Source organism: Electrona antarctica (assembly GCF_951216825.1).
Source record: "Electrona antarctica genome assembly, chromosome: 17".
In the NCBI taxonomy this organism is placed as follows: Eukaryota; Metazoa; Chordata; class Actinopteri; order Myctophiformes; family Myctophidae; genus Electrona; species Electrona antarctica.
The window spans coordinates 44,079,217-44,101,082 of record NC_136798.1 but is presented as its reverse complement, the minus strand read 5'-3'; the positions used below and the strand labels follow the sequence as shown (position 1 = coordinate 44,101,082).

Below are 21,866 nucleotides of genomic sequence, written 5' to 3'. Positions count from 1 at the left end.
TCACCTTTTGGGATACACACATAAATTAAGTGTGTTGTTACTGCACTTTGCCTTTGTAGGGAAGGGCAGTATACTGTATGATAAGGAAAAAGACACTGTTTATCTGCTCGGTACATGAGTTGCCTGAGGAAGGTCTGGAGGGACCGAAACGTTGCCTTTATTAAAGAATTGACTCATGTACCGAGCAGATATAAATCAGTGTGCGGGTGTATCTTTTTCCTTATCATTGATGTCTACTACTGGCCTATATACGCACCTGTCCATATAAGCCTTATCTCTAGGTGTGCGAAAGTTTGTTTCTACAGTATTGTACAAATGACATCCTGCACATAATTCTACATTCGTTCAAACTGATAAGGATGGGGAGGGGAGGGAGTCTGGGAGATAGGTGGGTTATATTGTCTAATGTCATTACATCCTGATGTGAAAGAAAAAAATGTTTTAAAGAAGAAGAAGAAGAAGAAATAAAGGTAATTTATAGCCTACGGAAAATCAAAACCTGGCACACCCGAAATCATCATATACACAGTTGATAATGTGCATGTGTGTGTTTGTGTGTGTGTTAGGTTGCGCACAGGTGGTGAAAAACAACCATGCTATTTTCATGCTCAGACCCAGCCACCCAGCCACACACATCTCCGTAAGGGAGTGAAAAAGGTTACAGACCCCTGATATAACTCATAGTCATCAGTTGTCATCCACCTTAGCTACGGCAGGGCTTTTGGGGAGAAATGAAACTGACTAGTCTTAGCTGTCTAGTTCAATGAGTCTTGTTGACCTACTTTAGTGTGATTAACGTCCAACAGAGGCAATAATACTTTGCATTTCTTTATATAGATACGAATACGATCTGTAAAATTGCATCATTATAGGCAACACTCTGTAGTCTGGTATCATGGGAAATAATACAATTATGTTTATAAATGCATTATACATTCGGATTCCACCACTGTAGACTGAAGATCATGGGCAGTGTTGATGATAATTGGGGGGGGGGGGGGGGAAACGTTCTGAAAATAACTAAACGTAAAATCATCCTGAGCCTAATATTGTGTATCTTTTGCAAAGCTTGATGTATACAAGTTCTTCATGTTTCAGTTTTTCATCCATATCCACACACCTAGAAATGAGAAGACCTTTACTCTTTCAAAGGGAATTGCATGCACAGAAACACTCAAAGCAGGAATGTTCCTCTTCAAAGAATAAGAATGTACGTCTATAATGTTATGATCTTAAATCCCCACTTCTTACTAAGTACTGCACTTAAAGACCACTTCACCACTTTGCAACCTATCTTCATATAATAGGTCCTCACTAATAATCATGATAAAATGGCACAATGTTTTTCTACTCAGTCTGTGTCTCATAGGAGGGCTGTGGGCAGTTCAGAAACCCGTCCACCAGTGAGGCATCATCGTTAGGCAATGTTTTTTAGATTAGATTAGTTTAGATTTGTATTATCGTGAGAACGATGGCTTCCATTTTCGCATTGCAACTTTTCAGGACTAGAAAGCCTGCAGTTTCTATCTATAGGTTGGATTCCCGCATCGACGATGTCACTGGTGGACGGGTTTCTGAACTGCCCACAGCCCTCCCATGATGAGACACAGACTGAGTAGAAAAAATGGTGGTGTTTTATCATGATCATTAGTGAGGACCAATTATTTGAAGAGATGTTGAAAAGTGATGAAGTGGTCCTTTAAGTACAATGTATTTTTCTTTTTTTGAGTGGTGCAACCACTCCCTTACGGACTTATGTGTGTGGGTGGGTGCCTGCCTGGCTGGCTGGCTGGGTAGGTATGAGCATGAAAACAGCATGGTTGTTTTTCACCACCTGTGCGCAACCTAACACACACACAAACACACACGCACATATTAACTGTATATATGATGATTTCGGGTGTGCCAGTACAGTACAGTACAGTACAGTACAGTACAGTACAGTACAGTACAGTACAGTACAGTACAGTACAGTACAGTAGAGGGACCGGCACACAGTAACTCTGTCATTTCTCAACCGTTTCGGACACGGGCGGCACGTCGGAACCGGCCCGGCCCCCTGGGCGCATTCCTGGGGGTCTGGAACTTCCATCCTAATTGGCTAACATTGGCTTTCAAAGTTTGCAGGATTGGCCCGTTTTTAACAAAAAGCCTCATGAACACAGCGTGCAATTTACGTGAAATCTTTCACAGACTTTCCTACTAGGCTGAGGAATATATCCCACCCTTTTCACATTGGCCTGTTATAGTGCCACCAACAGGTGGATTTTTGCAAAACACATTTTTGGAACAAAATGCCTCAAATCATCCAATTGCCATCCAAGGCGTAAGAAGAAATGGCACCCTTTTCAAATTGGCCTATTATAGCGCCACCAGGAGGCCACAACCTGACCTGCCCTGGTGGAGACCTGTGCCCACTTTATCTAGTTGTTGTAACTGTAACCTATGCTCAACTCAGATTCCTATGCAACTCTCTGGTATAAACGATTCTCTGACTGGTGTTATTTCCATAGTGTGAAATAATTCCAGTCATAGTTTGGTTTCTATTTTATTTTAAAATGTTTGACCATGTATTGTTGTGATCACATTAACATTATGAGTGTGCCACATGTACAGTATGACATGAGTCATGTTATTTATGTGGCCAGATTCAATGTAATAATCTGTATTTTAATGTATTTGAAAATACTGTAAACATGAATGAATATGTACTTATTATGGATTATAGAATGGAAGTAAGTGCTGAAGCTTTTTTTTATATCCTATTTAAAAATATAGGGTCATATGTATTTGCAACTTTTTAGATTTTCTTTTTCAATAAAATCAATCAATTTATCAGAATCAGCTTTATTGTCACAATCACAGGTTTACATGTGTAAAACAGTGAGTGATTTTCTTTTTGTGCAAGCTCCCTCCTTCTTGTTATTTAGTCAATCAATCAATCAATCAATCAATCAATCAATCAATCAATCAATCAATCAAATTCAAAATTGAATTTTAAATGATTAAACTACAAAATAAAAGCATGTTATCAATAATCACATCAAATATGTCACCGTAATAACAAATAAAATGATTGAAGCCTGAACATGCCTGATATATGACAAACTACATATTTGATCAACACAAATACATACATGTCTAATCATATCACGATAACAGTTTAATTACAAACTGACTAAATCTATCTGTCCGTCCGTCAATTCAAATCTGATACATTCATTAAACATTATCAGTTAATTCACAAGATGATAATTACTAACGGAATACTGCCATAAACCTGATCAAGGGGATCAACATTAAGAGCCCCATATCAGAACAAAATCAATATATAATTCAATGCATTGGACACTAGTGGTTTTCCAGAGTGACACAGATCTTCACCGGCAACACCTTCACAGACATACCCTCGTAATGATCAAAATTAAGAATGTATGGAAACAGTGTCTCGGTGAAGGTGTGTGTGAAGGTGTGTAGGTGTGTGTCGGTATCAGGATCAGAGAAGGACAGCTGTCCTCCGTCGCAGTCAAGCTGGACTCTGATCCTCCGGGGTTTCCGCCTCACTGGGAGGACAATGACAGCAGTGCCAGAATACAACACTCTGTGTTGACCTTCGTACAAGTCAATATTCCAGTATGCACCCCCTTTTTCTCCGTTCCTCTCAAACGACTCCGCTAACACGCCCAGTGCCCAGTTTGTGTTGTCTCCGACCTCCACGTCCCAGCTGTGAGACCCCGAGTTGAAGCCCTCGGAACCCAAGACCAGGCTGAAATAGCCAAACCTCTCCGGGTTGTCGGGAAGCTCTGTCAGGCTCTCTGCGTGTTTCAAATATCTCACGCCGGTCAGATCATCGGACAGGCTGTATTCCTTAGGGGCGGTGTTGGGGTCCAGGATGACGGGGGTGTAGGAGACAATGTCTTTCATCTTGTCCCAGACTCTGAAGGCCAGGTTGCCCAGGTGTTTGGCCTCGTCTATCAGCGCTCCCGAGAGCGGCGGTGGGTCCTGCAGGGTGAGCTGGACTCTTTCCATCGTGGTCTTGTAGCTCTGCAGGAACGAGACGTGGTCGTCGGCTCTCAGCTGGTCCTCGGTGGCTCGGATTGCGTCTGAGAGGGTCGCCATGTCTCTGATCAGCTCCTCGATCCTCTCCTCTATCTCCAGACTCTTATGTGCCTCTTCAACCCTCAGAATGGAAATCCTGGTCTCCTCTTCCTCTTGTAGGAAATAATGCAGGTTGTTAAATTGTTCCTTAATTTGCATCTCTGTGTTGTGGGCCTGAACCTTGACGTGATTTTCTGTTTCATCATAATTTGTTTTAACTTGATCAAAGAAATCCAGTTTCTCCCTTAGAGTGTTCAGTAATTCCTGGACTTTCTCTTTGCAACGCCCCGACGCTTCGTCTACGGGCGAGAACTTGTGTCCGGCGTGTTTTTCGGAATCCCGACACACGAGACACGCCAGCTGTTCATCGTCCAGACAGAAGAGCCTGAGCTTCTCTCCGTGTTCGGCACAGACGGCCTCTGAGCTCACCGACGACTCACTCCAGCGTTTCTCCTCCAAGAAGTTCTCACACAGGTTCTTCAACACCAGGTTTGTAGGTGGATGGTCACTGTAGGATGTTCTTTTACAAACAGGACATTCCATTGTTGGTCTTCCTGTCCACCATCGCTGCAGACAGCCTTTGCAGAAGCTGTGGCTGCACGACAGCAGAATGGGTTCTATAAAGATGTCACGGCACACCGGACAGGTGAGCTCCTCTTCCAGACGAGCCAGACTTGAAGCCATGCTGTCTGCAGTCACACCTTTCTGACGTGGAATGTTCCCTGAGGCTGGAAGACAATTCAACAATGATTAACATTATGAGTAGCAGTAGTAAGGCTACTTCTTCTAGCTATACAGGACTCCACATGCCCCGCCAATACTATTGTGCTTTTACTCAAGTACATTTTGAAATCCGCACTTTTCCCTAATTGTAACAAAGTATTTCTATATTGCAGGTATAGAGGGTATGCGTGTGACATCATCATCAAACCCGGAAGTTATCCAGGAACGCCTACTGAGGGGCAAAAAACTGCTTTCTGGCCTTGACAGCCCATTCATCCAAAACAGAAAAATTGTATTTGATTAAACGACGATAAACGACATTAAACTCACTTTGTCACTAATTTGGCCACTCACTTTGCCATTCACTTCATGCATGTGCATACCCTCTATTGATACTTTTACTTAAGTAACAAATACAAGTAATTTTACCAAGATTTTTTAATCAGGCAATCTCTAGAAACATGTACAGTAAACATGTCCACACTGAATGGACATGCTGAAGATTGCTGGCCTGCTACAGACCCCTCCATGCTGATTAATAGAGTTTAGCACAAATGATGTATCTAGTACAGGGGTGGTCAACTGGCGGCCCGGGGGCCACACGCGGTCCCCACCGTCACTTAATGTGGCCCTCAGGTTAATGTCAGAATACTGACATAATATTGGTTTCAGCCGTTACAATATTCCACAACATGCAAACATGACACGCTTTAATTACTTCAGTCTAAATTAGTAGCTCATTGCTCAACACAAGTATAATTAAAGGCATTTGAAATTACATAAAAATGTTAATTTTCAGGATTCCAATAAAAAAATGGCAAAAAAAAAATGCAAGATTTCAATTCGAATATAGCAAAAAATAGCCGATCTACAAGCTCAACGCGTTTTGAGCTTGTAGATCGGCTATTTTTGCGACGACAGTAATATATGGCCCTATAGGGAGTGAGTGAGGAAATATAGTGGCCCTCTCCATCGTCAAAGTTGCCCAGTCCTGATCTAGTGCAGTAGGTATAAGACTGTACTCCTCCTGTACATCTAACTTCATGCTGGCACAAAAAAAACACCAAAATGAAACTGCAAGATTCATTCTTGAGTATTATTCCAAACGTACCTGCTGGAACCGGAATAACTTGAATCTTCCTTCTTAAATCGAATCTGTTACAAAATGACAAGAGTGCAGAACCAGACGTGATGAGAGCGATCCCTAGAGAAACAGCTTTCTTCCAGCATGTGAGATGATCAACCATCTTGCCACTAAATATTTATACACACCACATAAAGGGGAGGAGTTAGAGCTGTGAGTGACATGACACGACAATAGAGCGTCGCAGTCCCGCCCCCCCTCGAGAGACTCGGAAAAGAAATCGCCGTTCATTTTCCTCATAGACTTTTCAAAAAGTATTTATTTAAAGATGTTTACGCCGCGGACGAAGACAACTCTTGCCGTGACAAATCATGACAATAAACACAATGTTTTGGGCCAAACAAAGAATTAGAAAGTAGAAACAAACCACTTTATGGTTGTTTTTCTTGTAATTATTTGTTTGGTCCAAAATATTGTGTTTGTTGTCATGATTTGTCACGACAAGAGTTGGCTTTGTACGACGCTTATAAGGTCTTTAAATAAATACGTTTCAAAATGTCTACGGGAAAAATGCATTGGGAATTATTTCCTGGGCCTGGCGTCGTCATGAAAGGGGGCGGGACTGCGACGCTCTATAGCCTCTCGTTGTTAAAAGCACACTGATTGAATCATGTGCAGTCAGTTGACAAGGCCGCCATGATCAAAGGTCCTTTCTAATTAATGATCCAATATACGGTTCTTCATAAAGCTTGAGTGAACGTCTGTTGGTAAAACTGATTGACAGATATCAGGATGCAGAAATAGCAATGTCTTATGTTATATTTAATCATTATTTGATATGTTTAATTGTGTCACTCTGCATTCTCAAGTAATTATAAAGGATTAACTGGTCTTTACAAATGGCCTACACAAGATATAACAATAAAGTACACATTGAAACTTGTATTTGTAGTTGTTTTAGTATTCACAGCGGTATTAGTATTTGTAGTATTTTGTACTGACAGACGGTGCTACTGACTGTGATAGTAGTGTCACTCACACTAGCAATACTAGTATTTAGAGGTACTAGTAGTTGAAGCAGTAGCTTTAGTAAATGTAATACTAACAAAGGTTAGCTTTAGTAAATGTAGTAGGCTACTAACTAAACTAGGTTTATTATAGGCTACTAAACAGGAGAATGACTATTATTTGCAGTAGATGCAGTTGCATTTATTGTATTTGTTGTAGTAGTAGTAGTAGTAGTAGTAGTAGTAGTAGAAGTAGTAGTAGTAGTAGTAGTAGTAGTAGTAGTAGTACTACAGTGGTAGTAGAATATTTAATAGTAGTCGTTCTGTTGTTTAGTAAAGTAGGCTATCATCTGTGTTCTTACCTCATATTGTAGCAGCTAATGTATGTCTGTCTATCTGTGTATGTCTGTCTGCCTGCCTGCCTGCCTGCCTGCCTGCCTGCCTGTCTGTCTAAAAAGGTCAAAATAGCCAATGTGATTTTTGGGCGATAAATTACTATTACCTCAAGAACAGATATTGTGTAATATCAATTATAAGCTTATATTATATCATTGACCAGTTCAAACACTTTTAAACCCATGTGTCAGTTAACTGTGTTTTCATAGTTACTGGACTTTGTAGGGCCGTGTACACATAGCTTTTATATTTTATATTCAGTATTTTATTTCACTTGGTTTGATTCTGGAGTTTTATCTTCACCTCTACTGTGTTTTGTTCTCACTTCTGACGATCCTATATGACACAGGTCAACATGGCTACATTTCCCTCTAGAGATCAATGAAGTATAATGAAGATAAAGACTGATCTGGAAAAGCATAATGAAAATATAGCCTGTGGTGTCACAAAGCTCGGCAGAGTGTGCACACGCACGCACACACACATGCGTTGTAACTATAGGGCTGGCTTGTAAGGTCATAAACTGAAATAAATGAACTTTGTTTATTTTTAAGTGTAAAAAAAAAGAAAAAGAAAAAATATGAATGTCTGTTTATGAGTCTGGCGTAGAGGATTTCATCCTGTGCTGGAAATCTTTAAATTTCAATAAATGCACGCACGCACGCACGCACGCACGCACGCACGCACGCACGCACGCACTCACGCACGCACACACACACACGTGCACACACACACACACACGTGCACACACACTCTCATTCTCATGATATCTTCTGCTTTTTGAGGTGTTTTTTTTAAAGCATGATCATCAGGTAAGTACTACGATTATACTAGGAAGAAGATTTAAAAAATAGTGTACAGAAAGTGTTAAAATGATGTTTTTATGTGGCCACACCCACCATTTCATTAAGTATGCCTGGTTTTCACCTTAGCACCACCCACCCGAACTTAAGCCTTTCCCACAGCTGCTGTTGTATGATAATGACCCAGGGGTTAGGGTTATGATGTCACTAAAGTGGTGCATTTCGATTGGGCCTTTTGACTCAAAGGCTTTCAGCTTTCAGGAAGAAACCAAAAGAAATAGACAGGGGAGTCATATTTGAATATTCTCACCACACCTGGGGGTCTATTAGTAACGTTAACTCCACACATACAAAACTGAAAAAGGTCACGGCACTCCATCTTTAAGCAGGTTTTCAGCATGTCCACCGTGACACCCGTAACATAAATCAGAGATAAAATACCAATACATGAATCAATAAATAAACCCAAGATGACCAAGATGGAGCAGGAAGTCCAACAAACTGACAGAGACGGATAGGACGCCAAAGCGGTCAAACCACGACAACAGAAGTCTTGTGATGTTTGTGACCTTATTTAACCTCATAATTATCTATACCGTATTTCTATCTATGTCATCATAATTGAATATAACCATAAATGATTAGCCTGGACAGCATACAGTACCATTTCGTGATTATGATCCGGTCGGGAGCGGATGGTAACTTCCGTCAAGTTGTAGTCAATGATTTGTAGTCATCTGGCAGGAAACCACAAGACGGAATCAGTACTATAAATGGGTACTTCTTGTGTTTTCCTGCCTGATGACTACAAATCAGTGACTACAACATGACGTAAATCACCATGCGCTCCAGACCGGTTCACACGGCGACTTTGGAACGCAGACCAGGCTTTCCTCCGAGGTGGAAAGCCTGCGAGATTCATAAATGATACACAGAACATTAAAGCAACAGCAACATTTTCAATAACACCAATTCAGGTCAAATGTGACCAGATTTGACTGAGAGCCTGCCATCGTGCAACCTCCAGCTTTTCACCAGAGGAGAAAAAAATGAATTTATTTATTTTTATTTTTATTCATGACATGAAGAAAGGAAATTAAAAAAAAATATCCAATGGCAGTCCCTCGGTCAAAATGTGTCACAAATCATGTTATGATAATACAAAGTTCATTTGAAACGTTCATCAATATTAATCATGTCACATGCGCCCAGGTGGCGCAGTGCCAAAGTCCCTGCACTGCAACACTACGGAGGCTGTGGGTTGTGGTCTTGTCGATCTGCCATTTTCACTAGTTTGCGCCCCGGGGAGACATCAAATTAGGTTGTTTTTTTTTGGTCACTCACGGGCGAAAAAACGTTTGGAAACCCACCGCGCTATACACATTCTAACTGTCGTTTTGCACGGAGGCACAGATCTTCCCAGGCAACACCTTCAGAGACTCGCCACCACCGCCACGGCCGCAATACACGTACGGAAACAGTCTCTCGCCGAAGGTGTGCGCGAAGGTGTGCAGCAGGTGCGCGTCAGGCGAGTCGGGATCGGAGAAGGACAGCCTTCCTCCGTCCCAGTCCAGCTGGACTCTGATCCTCCGAGGTATCCGGCGCACCGAGAGATCGGCGCTGGTCCCCGCCGCTGAGGAGAACGCTCGGTATTTCCCGTCGCTGAAATACAGCATGCAGTATCCGCTCCCCGCGTTTCCCTTCCTCTCGAAGGACTCCGCCAGCACGCCCAGCGACCAGTGCCGGTTGTGTCCGACCTCCACGTCCCAGCTGTGAGTCCCGGACGTGAAACCCTCGGAGCCCAGGACCCTCGCGTAGACGTCGAACCTCTCCGCGTTGTCAGGAAGCTGCCGCGTGTCCCCGTCGTATCTCACGACCGTCAGGTCGTCGGAGAGGACGAGTCCCGGCCACGCAGTGTTGGGGTCCAGGATGACAGGGGTGTAGGAGACGACGTCCTTCATCTCGTCCCAGACTCTGAAGGCCAGGTTGCCCAGGTGTTTGGCCTCGTCTATCAGCGCTCCCGAGAGCGGCGGTGGGTCCTGCAGGGTGAGCTGCTGGACTCTTTCCATTGTGGTCTTGTAGCTCTGCAGGAACGAGACGTGGTCGTCGGCCGCCAGCTGCTCCTCGGCGGCTCGGATCGCGTCGGCGAGGCACGCCGCGTCCCGATTCAGCTCCTGAATCTTCTCCTTTAACTCCCGACTCTTCCGCGACTCTTCCTCACGCAGAGCCGCGATCCTGGCCTCCTCTCGCTCTCGTAGGAACCGACGGAGTCTCTCAAACTCTTCCCGGATGCGCGTCTCCACGCTCCGGGCCTGGACCGCAACGTGACGTCCCGCCCGGTCGCAATTGGCTTTCGCGTCGCCGAAGGCCGCCAGCTTCTCCTTCAAAGGTCGCAGCCATTCCTGGACGCTCCGCTTGCAGCGCCCCAACGCTTCGTTCACGGGTAAGAACTCGTGGTCGCCGTGTTCGTCGGAATGGCGGCAGGCGGGACACAGCGGCTGTTCGTCGTCCAGGCAGAAGAACGAGAGGTTCTCCCCGTGCGCGGAGCAGCGGAGGTCGCTGGACAGCGACACCAGGTTCTGGTAGGGGTTCTCCTGCAAGAAGTGCTCGCACAGGTTCTTCACCACCAGGTTGGTGGTCGGTTGGTCCCGGGAGGACCTTTTGCTGCAAACGGGACACTCCATCGTGGGTTTGGACTTCCACCATCTCTCCAGGCAGGCTTTGCAGAAGCTGTGGCTGCACGACAACAGCACGGGATGTCTGAAGATGTCGTGGCACACGGGGCAGGTGAGCTCCTCTTCCTGACGAGTCAGAGGGGAAGCCATTCTTTTTTTTTTTGTCACACTCCTCTGCTCTGGAATGTTCACACCGGGATTACTAGAAGAGAAAAACAACAACATTGGCATTAGGACTAGGAGCAGTGTTTATTTTGCAGGCAACATTTTGATTTTAGTTTTTGTCGCATTTTAGTCACCAGTGACCAGAGTAAAATCATAAGATTTTACTCGACTAAATCTACGGTTGATTTACGTAGTTGATTAAAATGTATTTTGGTGGGCCTTGATGCTGTCGTAATGGCTGATTTTACACTTGAAAAAAATAGCAGATCCACCAAAAATACCACCTCAGAGTCACAACACGTCGTGCTAAGCTTGTAGATTCAGCATTAAAAAAAGCGCAAAGTGACCCGTGTCTTTTACTTATAATGGATCTCTTGTCCACTATAGTCCTTTCTTAACATTTTAGTCTAGTTTGTATTTATTGACAAACTTGTCAATATATTTCGTCTTAGTTTTAGTCCGTTTTCATTTAATTTCCATTCAGTTTTCGTCAGTGAAAAAAGGTAGTCGACGGACATTTTTGTCATAGTATTAGTCAACAAAATCAACACTGATTAGGAGTAAATAGTACTAGTGTAGTAGCAGTAGCAATAATGTACTGTACTACTACTACTAGCACTTGCTGTACCAATGATTGTGATAGTATTACTTAAACTGCTACTGTAGCAGTAGAACAATTTCTGCACACGCACTATTGGGCACTGGCGAGTACATTTACTCAAGTACTGTACTTCAGTACAATTTTGAAGTATTTGTACTGTACTGGAGTATTTCCAATTTTCAACATTTGTACTTCTGCCACTACATCTCAGATCCAAATATGGTACTTTTTCTCCACTACACTCATTTTAAACCTGTAGTTACTATTTACTTATTATTTTCAGATTTGTTTGCGTCAGTGAAAAAAGGTAGCCCACATTTGTGGTTTTAGTTTCAATTAACACGGCCTCCATCAGTCTAAACTAAGTAACAATATACTGTCAAATTAATAATCTATATATACATTGAAACTATAATAATCTACACTAGCACATGTTTAAAGAAATAACATGTTATCTAAACAAAAAGCTAGTTTTGTTGATTGCCCGGTCTTATATACCAGGGGTTGGCAACTTTGAAGATGGAGAGGGCCACTATAGTTCCATACTCAGTCCAGAGTGCCACTATAGTTCCATACTCACTGCAGAGGGTCACTATAGTTCCACACTCACTCCAGAGGGCCACTATAGTTCCATACTCACTCCAGAGGGCCACTGTAGTTCCATACTCAGTCCAGAGTGCCACTATAGTTCCATACTCACTGCAGAGGGTCACTATAGTTCCACACTCACTCCAGAGGGCCACTATAGTTCCATACTCACTCCAGAGGGCCACTATAGTTCATACTCAGTCCAGAGTGCCACTATAGTTCCATACTCACTGCAGAGGGTCACTATAGTTCCACACTCACTCCAGAGGGCCACTATAGTTCCACACTCACTCCAGAGGGCCACTATAGTTCCACACTCACTCCAGAGGGCCACTATAGTTCCACACTCAGTTCAGAGGGCCACTATAGTTCCACACTCACTCCAGAGGGCCACTATAGTTCCACACTCATGCACTCCAGAGGGCCACTATAGTTCCACACTCACTCCAGAGGGCCACTATAGTTCCACTCTCACTCCAGAGGGCCACTATAGTTCCACACTCACTCCAGAGGGCCACTATAGTTCCACATTCACTCCAGAGGGCCACTATGGTTCCACACTCACTCCACACTCACTCCAGAGGGCCACTATAGTTCCACACTCACTCCAGGCCACTATAGTTCCACACTCACTCCAGAGGGCCACATTGCATATACTGTTGTATCAAAAATAGCAGATCTACAAGCTGGAATCTTGAAAAGTAAACATGTTTATTTAATTTGAAATGCATTTAGTTATAGGTTACTTATGTTATGAACATAATACAAATACAATATACAATTCTAATACTAGTCATTCAGCCATACTAATATAGACTGAAGAAATTAAAGCGGGTCATGTTTGCATGTCTGGAATTGTAACAGCTGAACTAAATAATATATCAATATTCGGATATTAAAACCTCTTGAGCCCCATTGCCCCCGCCGACGGGGGCAGCGGCTGTCCACCTCATGAACAGCTCTCAGCGGGTAAATGGAGACCCAATTGGTCTCCGGTTCCAACTCCGATGTTTTTTATTTCCCCCCCTGGACCCCCCTGGGGTTTAAGAGGTTTTAACCTCAAAATTAGGTGAAGGTGTGTGAAGCTGCATGTTATACAGGTATGTGTTGTATATGTTATATATTGTAGTACTCCTACTATTTGTATTGTATTATGTTTTTTATTTATTTTGTAAAATATCATAGGTCTCTCCTTACCTCAGTGAATATCGTCTCCCTAGCAGGCGATCTACACCAGGATGTTCAATTGATCGTCTTGTCAGTTGATCTATTGATGGATTGAAATCTGATGTGTCTTTTCCGCCTCAAAGTCTCGAGTGAAACTCGAGCGAGTCTGACGAAAACGCTGAGCGACTGTAACGAGGAAATGAACATATTCATGTCTTCGTGCTAGTGGCAGGTGTGCGTGCGTGCGTGTGCGTGTGCGTGTGCGTGTGCGTGTGCCTGCGTGCGTGCGTGCGTGCGTGCGTGCGTGCGTGCGTGCGTGCGTGCGTGCGAGAGAGAGAGAGAGAGAGGAAGTGAAGTTAAAACAATGTTTATTCTATTATTTTTAAGCCTATACATTCCCACTGATCCTAGAACAGTGGTTCTCAAACTTTCTTGACTCAAGGCACCCTAATTATAATTTTCAGAATCTTGTTATCATATTATGGTACATATAGAGCATAATTCGTTGCTGTCGGGAGGATACATTTTTTAGGTTTTAGATTTTTTTTGGCATAAATCAGTGCTATTGAACACCCTTTACGTCTGTGTGTTATATATATTATATAAATATTTAACCAATGGAAAGTAGTAAAAAGTGCTTTGGACAAAACCTCTTAACTCCATTGGACCCTCAAAATGTCTGCTAAAGCAACTAACTCCACCACCTCTCCCCCTCTCATGGAAGTAATTGACAATATATAAAGTTACAACACCAACTTTGATGAGGCTGTATTGCTTTGTTTTTTGAAAAAATATATAAGGTTTTCTTTATTTCCTGAAAAATGTATATTTTTCATTTTAAAAATGTATATTTTTCATTTTAAAAATGTATATTTTTCATTTCCTGAAAAAATGAATCATTTTGGAGTTATGAGGTTTCCTCCCGGCAGCAGAGATATGCAAATCCGTATTTAGATATGGAATATGGATAGGGAAATCCTTCCCCCTAAGATAAAGTATATATACGTCTCAAAACCTGAGAGAATAGAGAGTTTCCTTTGTAGGACAGACTTTTGCAGGGCGTTGCTGAAAATGAGCACCTGTGCTCAGCTACTTCCCTGGGTAAATAAAGGATATAAAAAAAAAACTAAAAAAACTGAACATACATTCAGACTTGATGTTTAACCTTCTGAACCCCAGGGTTATCACCCTGGGCAAGACCTACGCTGAAAAGACTATCAGCGGAAGTGGCGGAAGTGTTGCGTGTAAGATAACTACGTCACGCGGTGCGGCTGTGTTTACTAGTCCCCACCGAAACAAGGAAATGACGTTGATGCTTTACAAATCAGTTCACATTCTCCGCGAATGAAACAAGTGTTGTGATTGGTCGGGAAAATATCGTATCCGGGGGAAATACATCTGATGGATGTTCCGGAGGATACGTCCGCCGATAGCTTCTTTGCCTTACGTTGTGACCAGGCTCTTCTTTTCGCAGATAAGTGAGCCTGGGACCGAGGCTACAGGGTTATCCCTTTTATTCTGTGGGGGACGTTCACTAAAAGAAATAGCCGATCTATAAGCTCACAACGCGCCACAACAGTGTGAGCTTGTAGATCTGCTGTCTTTGGTGCTGACAGTTGGTGTAGAAAATAACTCAAGTGCAGTACAGCTCCGGTCTGTTTTATTATTAAGTATAGAGGGTCTAAGTCAGTGGTTCCTAAAGTGGGGTCTGGGGACCCCCAGGGGTCCTTGAGTGAGTTACAGGGGGTCCCCTGCAGCTAAATGATAGTTTGGAACCAAATGGACCCTTATGGGTCTGAAACTCTGAGAGTGTACAAATGGATGCATTTGTACACTCTCAGAGTGATTGATTTTACAATATAAATTGGGGGTCCGTGCCATTAAATGGGGGTCCGTAGCCTAATTCAGGTCAAACCTGGGGGGTCCTTGAAATTAACCTGGTTGAGAATCACTGCTAGAGCCGAAAAAATCTCCTCTTATGGGGGGTCCCTGGCGGATATTTTCTAATGGGGGGTCCGTGGGCTAATTAGTGTCAATTTGGGGGTCCTTGACATGAAAAAGTTTGGGAACCACTGGTCTAAGTGATTAATTAACTAGTGACGTTGCTCAATTCCAAATATTAATATCAAAGTATATATATATTTTTTTTATATAATTTTTATCCCACGATTTTGTAACCCATTTTTCACCCCTGTGTCAATTATCTAATGTGATCCTGGGCTCTACACACCCTCCGCCAACCTAGTCCCCATATATGGGGGACATGGGGAGAGCAACGGACTTGAACTCATGCTTCCTTCATGCCTGAGTGTCCAAGTTGCTCTTTTACACCTGATAGGGGGGAGTTTCCTTGGTTGGACGTAGCGCGTGGAAGGAACACGTTATTCCAACCAGTTCCTTTCCCCTCCATCAGGTGCCCCGGCTGGCCAGGGGGAGGCAGTTTAGAGATTACTGCATGTTTTTTGCAAACTCCACACAGAAAGGCCCTTTCGCCAACCTCGCCTCGGGTATGGGCACTGATGACGTGGAGGAGGAAACACGCCAACAGCACCCACAGCGTCCCAAGCGGGAATCGAACCCAGCACCTTCTAGCTGTGAGGCGACAGCACTACCAACTGTGCCACCGTGCCCCCAATATCAAAGTATTCTAAGGCCGCGGCACCCACTCTCAGCACCTTCAATATACTTTGAAGACAATAATGGGCAGTATTATGCGTGTCTTAAGTACCAGGTCAATGCTGTTTGGCCACTCAGAATAGCCAAATGGCATTGATCACGCCTCCAGGTCTTAAGTTAAGTAATAAGACCTGACACGCATAATACTGCCCTATAGTCTTATCTCCTTCGAGCACCCGGTTGCAGTGTTTTTTTTCTCTAAACTATTCTGTTGTTTGTGTAGCTTTTAATAGTTCTGTTTTCTAGCATTTTGAGCTGAACAGGACCTTTTATGTTGGCGAGGAAATGCCGCAGCATTGCTGTGATTCCACCCTGACACAATGAAAACATCCCTGACGCGCGGCACGTTTTTAGTCCATGAGTCAGAGTTGGAACATTTAGTTGTGAATTGAGTGGGCAAAACCATACCTATATTAAATTGTTCAATCAATATAAGTACATACATATATGAAGTATATTAGTAGTATAGTAAGTATGATGTAGCTTTTTCATATTCGTTACACATGTTGTAATTTGACAGTAGACCTAATAGGTGAATAGATTTAAAAAAATTGTATTTCCGGTAATAGTTATCACCATGAAACTTCCCCAGTTGATTACTTACACGAAGACAATGATTTATTGTATTACACATTTTCACAGTGTCAGGGCCTTAGCAACGTTGTGACACGGGCACAGCAGCAACGTTGCAACTTTCAATTGTGATATCACAATTGAAAGTTGCAACGTTGCAACGTTGCCACTGCTATGGGAAACAAATGCATCAGGATGATCTGGCTATAAATAATCAATTCAATCACGGCACCGGTGCGATGCAGAATCATACACGGCCGCATTGCGATATCTTCATATAAAACTGTATAAGACGTGCAGCCCGACTGGATTGCATGGAGGAGGTTTTTGTGTTGTGGAAACACTAGCACTGCTGGATTATGGGTAACTATGTATGTAGTTCTTTTGATTTGCGTCAGCAAGTCAAAAGAGTGTTGGCTCACAGAAAGATTACTACAACAAAAATGGGTGCTTCTGTTCTTTTGGTTGGAATTTGGCAGCGCGACCAACGTCATTCACGCTCCTGCACGCTCCCGTTGACTTTCATTCCCGTCCCGTCCCGATCACGGGATTAATACAAATATTAATCCCATCCCACGGGAATCCCGCGGGAATCCCGTGTCCTGCGGGAGTCCCGACAAAATGTCAGTCTCTAGTGTGTATTATGTGGTTTTAGATATTTTACATTTTAGCAGTGAGCCCAGTGGGCAGTATTATGCGTGTCTTAAGTACCAGGTCTTATGACTTAACTTAAGACCTGGAGGCGTGGTCAATGCTGTTTGGCCACTCAGAATAGCCAAATGGCATTGATCACGCCTCCAGGTCTTAAGTTAAGTAATAAGACCTGGTACTTAAGACACGCATGGCTCCCTTACGCCCTACTAGTGTCTCTGATGTCATGGACACTGCATGGCTCCCTTTAACACTTCCTGGACTACATGTTGTCTCAGTATGACAGCCTTCCCCCTATCCACAAGGAGGAGCAGTGCACCAAAGCATTATGGGAATTGTATATGTATAGTCCAGTTGATCTAAAAAAAAAAAAACCCTATGGGGATTACAATGATTTATAACGCCCTCTACCGATATTGACGTCAGGCTCGGTGCTTCCCATATGAAGTGTACTGTCCGAAATCATCACTATTAGAGTCCACTGAGTCTGGATCGCCATACGGGGAGTGAATTCGTACCTCTAGAGTAAATTAATCTACTGAAAACTATAAAGTAAGCATGTAAACGATGCTCTACAAAATACATTGTTTCTGTGTAAAAAAAATAATGAATAATGCATATTATACAGTACATCCTATCTAGGCCTTTTAAATTAAAGATGGAGTGCCACATTTTTGAGTGGTGTAAACCACTCCTACGACTGGCTTTGTTAGTTTACGTGTCTGTCTGTCTGTCTGTCTGTCTGTCTGTCTGTCTGTCTGTCTGTCTGTACCAAAAAAATTTGCATGGTTGCTATGGTCATCCAGTTCACACGGGTGTGATTTCATTACGTCAGACATTACGTCAGACCACAGCTGATCAGTCTATATAAGACCTTACACCACTCAGTTCACACGGGTGTGATTTTGTATTTGTATTTTTCCAGTTTTTCATGTGTCTATGAGGTGACAGTACTTCATTAGACACCCTGGAGTTGTTTTTATGTGCAATGGTGTATTGACTTTGTATTTTAGGGTCATGTGATTGTCTACACCAACGGTTCCCAAACCCTTTTGGCCATGCACCCCCCTGTTACCTCCCGACCTAGCTGACGCACCCCCCCACATGGAGATATACATTTCCTATTCATCCACATACATGCAACCTGAATAGGGTATGCAGCATAGGCTATATTCTGCATATACTTGCCTCCTATGTCCAGCTTTCCAGGTTTGTGGAAACACAAAAATCGAAGATAAGTGGAAAAAAATCACACCCGTGTGAACTGAGTGGTGCAAGGTCTTATATAGCCTGATCAGCTGTGGTCTGACGTAATGTCAGTGACCATAGTAACCATGCTCATTTTTTTGGGTCCCACGTACAGGTACACACACGTACAGGTACACGGGTACATACACGGGTACAGACAAAGCTGGTTGTTGGAGTGGTTTGCACCACTCAAAAAGTGAGGACGCAAATTGTGATTGGCCAGAATGTGATGATGTGTAGGCCTGCGATGATAAGAGCGCCCCTCACTTCACACGGGTGTGATTTTTATTGCATTGAATATAATCAGCCTATCTTCCATTCCGTCTCCCTTTGAGAGCAGTGAGAAAGCACTATTGTTTGTTGACATTCTAACCGCGATTCATAACTCATTTGCATACTTAAATGATTGACGTTTGCATGGATTGATTCTCCTCCCATTCCCATGGTAATGCTAAACGCTATGAACTCTGGGTAATTCCTTTGACAGGAGCCAAATTCCAACATCCAAAACCTCGGCCACTCGGTGAAACTGGTGACCTTCTGAAATGTGTGACCATCGTGTAGACCAGGGGTGGGCAACTTTGACAATGGAGAGGGCCACTATATTTCCACACTCACTCCAGAGGGCCACATTGCATACTGCGTTACTGTTGTAGCAAAAATATCCGATATACAAGCTCAAAACGCATCGCTGCGACGCATTTTTTGCTTGCAGATCGGCTATTTTTGCTATTATTTAAATTGAAATCCTGAACTTTTTTGCAATTTTTTAATTGGAATGCTGAAAAGTTAAATTTTTATTTAATTTCAAATGCCTTTCAAATGCCTTTAATTATAGTTAGGTTAACTTTATGAATTAAATACATTGGACATACGAGAATAACATTTTAATACTATTCATTAAGCTACTAATTTGATTAATTTAGAAGTAATTAAAGCGGGTCATGTTTGCAAATCAATAATATATCAGTATTCTGATATTAACCTGAGGGCCACATTAATGGACCACTTCACCACTTTTCAACATCTCTTCATATAATTGGTTCTCACTAATGTTCATGATAAAACACCTACTCAGTCTGTGTCTCATAGGAGGGCTTTGGGCAGTTCGGACACCCGTCCACCAGTGACATCATCATTAGGCAGATTTTTTTAAAACAAGAATTGTTTTAAAATATATTTAGATTTGTATTATCGTGAGAACGATGGCTTCAATTTTTGCATTGCAACTTTTCATGAAAAGAAAGCCTGCCGTTTCTATTAGCTTGGATTCACCATCGATGATGTCACTGGTGGACGGGTTTCTGAACTGCCCACAGCCTTCCTATGAGACACAGACTGAGTAGGACAAAATTGTGGTATTTTATCATGAACATTAGTTAGGACCAATTATAGGAAGAGAAGTTGAAAAGTGGTGAAGTGGTCCTTTAAGTGAAGGTGGGGGCCGCATGTGGCCCATGCATGGTGTAGACCAGTGGTTCCCAAACTGTGGTGCGTGCACCCCTTGTGGTGCGCGGGCGGCTTCTAGGGGGTGCGCGACATGAAAAGGCTGATGGTAGTGCTATGGTTTTATTTTAAATATATTAACATATTATGCCAGCGCCCCTCAAAAATAAGGGAAACATGATGATACATGAGTAAAGTAAAATGTACATGCAAGTGGAATTTTATGTATTTATAAAAATGAATAATAAAAGGATCAGCTTAAATGCTAAAATAAATGTGCATTTTATTATTGCTCAACAATAAATGTCTGACTAGGCCAAGCAGAGATGGACAGAAAACCAGTACATAAAGGTGCTTTAACCCATTTTGGGCGGGAACCCCTTTTGGTGTTTTAACATTATGTTAGAATTTAGCTATTGAAAAATAGCAGATCTACAAGCTCATGGCGCGCTACGTACGAGCTTGTAGGTCTGCTATTTTTGAAAAATCGTGAACATGCAAATCTGGTGCAAATCTTTCAATATGTATTCCTTCAGAGCGAACGGGGTGGGGGGGGGGGGGGGGGGGCCCAGGACCAGAAGTGGATTCCCCGTTCATTTTCCTCATAGACTTTTCAAAAAGTATTTATATAAAGACGTTTACACCGTGGACAAAGCCAACTCGAGTTGTGACGACAAAATGACAGTAAACGCAATGTTTTGGGCCGATCAAATAATTTGTAATAAGAACACACAGAGCCTTGTATAGACATAGTTACGCAAACTGCTTCACTTCATGGGGCTTCAGTCCAATGGCGGCTCTCCTACATACACTTTTATGTCCTAAGTCCTGGACCGGAAGTAGGCAGAAATGCATTGGACTCAGGGCAACAGCCCAGCTTTAATGATCTTAAATCCCTTTATTTTAAATTGATTTGTAGTAATAGTACAACATACACATTAAAGAGACTTTAGTTGTTACTGTACAATACTTTAAAACAGTTGTCATGTTGCACACATGCTTAAAATAGCTCTTATTTGCGCCGCCCTCGTTGAAAACAATGTATTTCCAACTCCAGCTTGTCCCAGTTCAGGCTGCATGAACTATTAGATGGCTCTACACTACACTCACACATCTGAGTGTAGAGGCTTTGAACCTGCAGCAGAGGGCAGCAGTGTAACAGCAACACACTGACCTCTTAATTGTGGCATGTGGGTGGGTGACGTGACATGCTGTCCTTTGCTGTCCTCAGTGTCCTCAGTGTCCTCAGACAGACAGACAGACAGACAGACAGACAGACAGACAGACAGACAGACAGACAGACAGACAGACAGACAGACAGACAGACAGACAGTGACCCCATGTCCCCCCCCCCCCCCCAGTAACCCCACAGTGTCCCCCTCTCATGTTATGCCTGACTGTATCCTTTACTTACTAACCATTGCATAAATGTGATTGCTTTAAGTCAGAATGTGCATGTTGTTACATATGCATAATATATACTGATTAACCACAATAAACATGCTAGAATCTTACACTGCAAAATTAGTTTACCTTAAATACACAGGTCAAGCATCTAAGCTAGCACACAGTGAATATTAGCTCACAAAATGGGTACAATGTTTAGTTTTTTGCTCCAATCAGTTTAGCTTTTCAATTAAACAAATATGAAAATGTGTCTAATATGCAAATTATCTCATTAACTATGCACAATACAAAAATGTACCAAGCAGAATTTGATTCTACGTGAAAAATCACATTAGAAACAACTGTGAGAAAAGTTTGGCACACCCGGTAATCAGGTTGTTGTAGCTTTTGCCCTGTCTATAGCTTATTCAAGGAAGAAATATTCCATAATGTGGAGTCAGTTCAAACCATCAAGTCATTCATTAATTTATTCCAAATGTAAAGCTGACACTGACTGAATATACAATTGTCACCGATTTGAGGTATATAGTGCAGACCTTAGGCTACAGAAAGATATAA

The 21,866-nt window shown here is 42.7% G+C and overlaps 2 protein-coding genes across 2 annotated transcripts; both read right to left on the bottom strand.

Moving 5' to 3' along the window:
* Positions 1–3,351: 3,351 nt before the first annotated feature.
* Positions 3,352–4,782, bottom strand: LOC306941150 (nuclear factor 7, ovary-like; the record flags this gene model as incomplete). Its single annotated transcript, XM_079526462.1, has 1 exon — positions 3,352–4,782. The coding sequence occupies one exon, from the start codon at positions 4,780–4,782 to the stop codon at positions 3,352–3,354; it is 1,431 nt and encodes a 476-aa protein (XP_079382588.1).
* Positions 4,783–9,496: 4,714 nt separating this feature from the next.
* On the bottom strand, positions 9,497–10,936 carry LOC306941149 (nuclear factor 7, ovary-like; the record flags this gene model as incomplete). The annotated part of the gene is made up of 1 exon (XM_079526461.1): positions 9,497–10,936. The coding sequence occupies one exon, from the start codon at positions 10,934–10,936 to the stop codon at positions 9,497–9,499; it is 1,440 nt and encodes a 479-aa protein (XP_079382587.1).
* Positions 10,937–21,866: the final 10,930 nt, after the last annotated feature.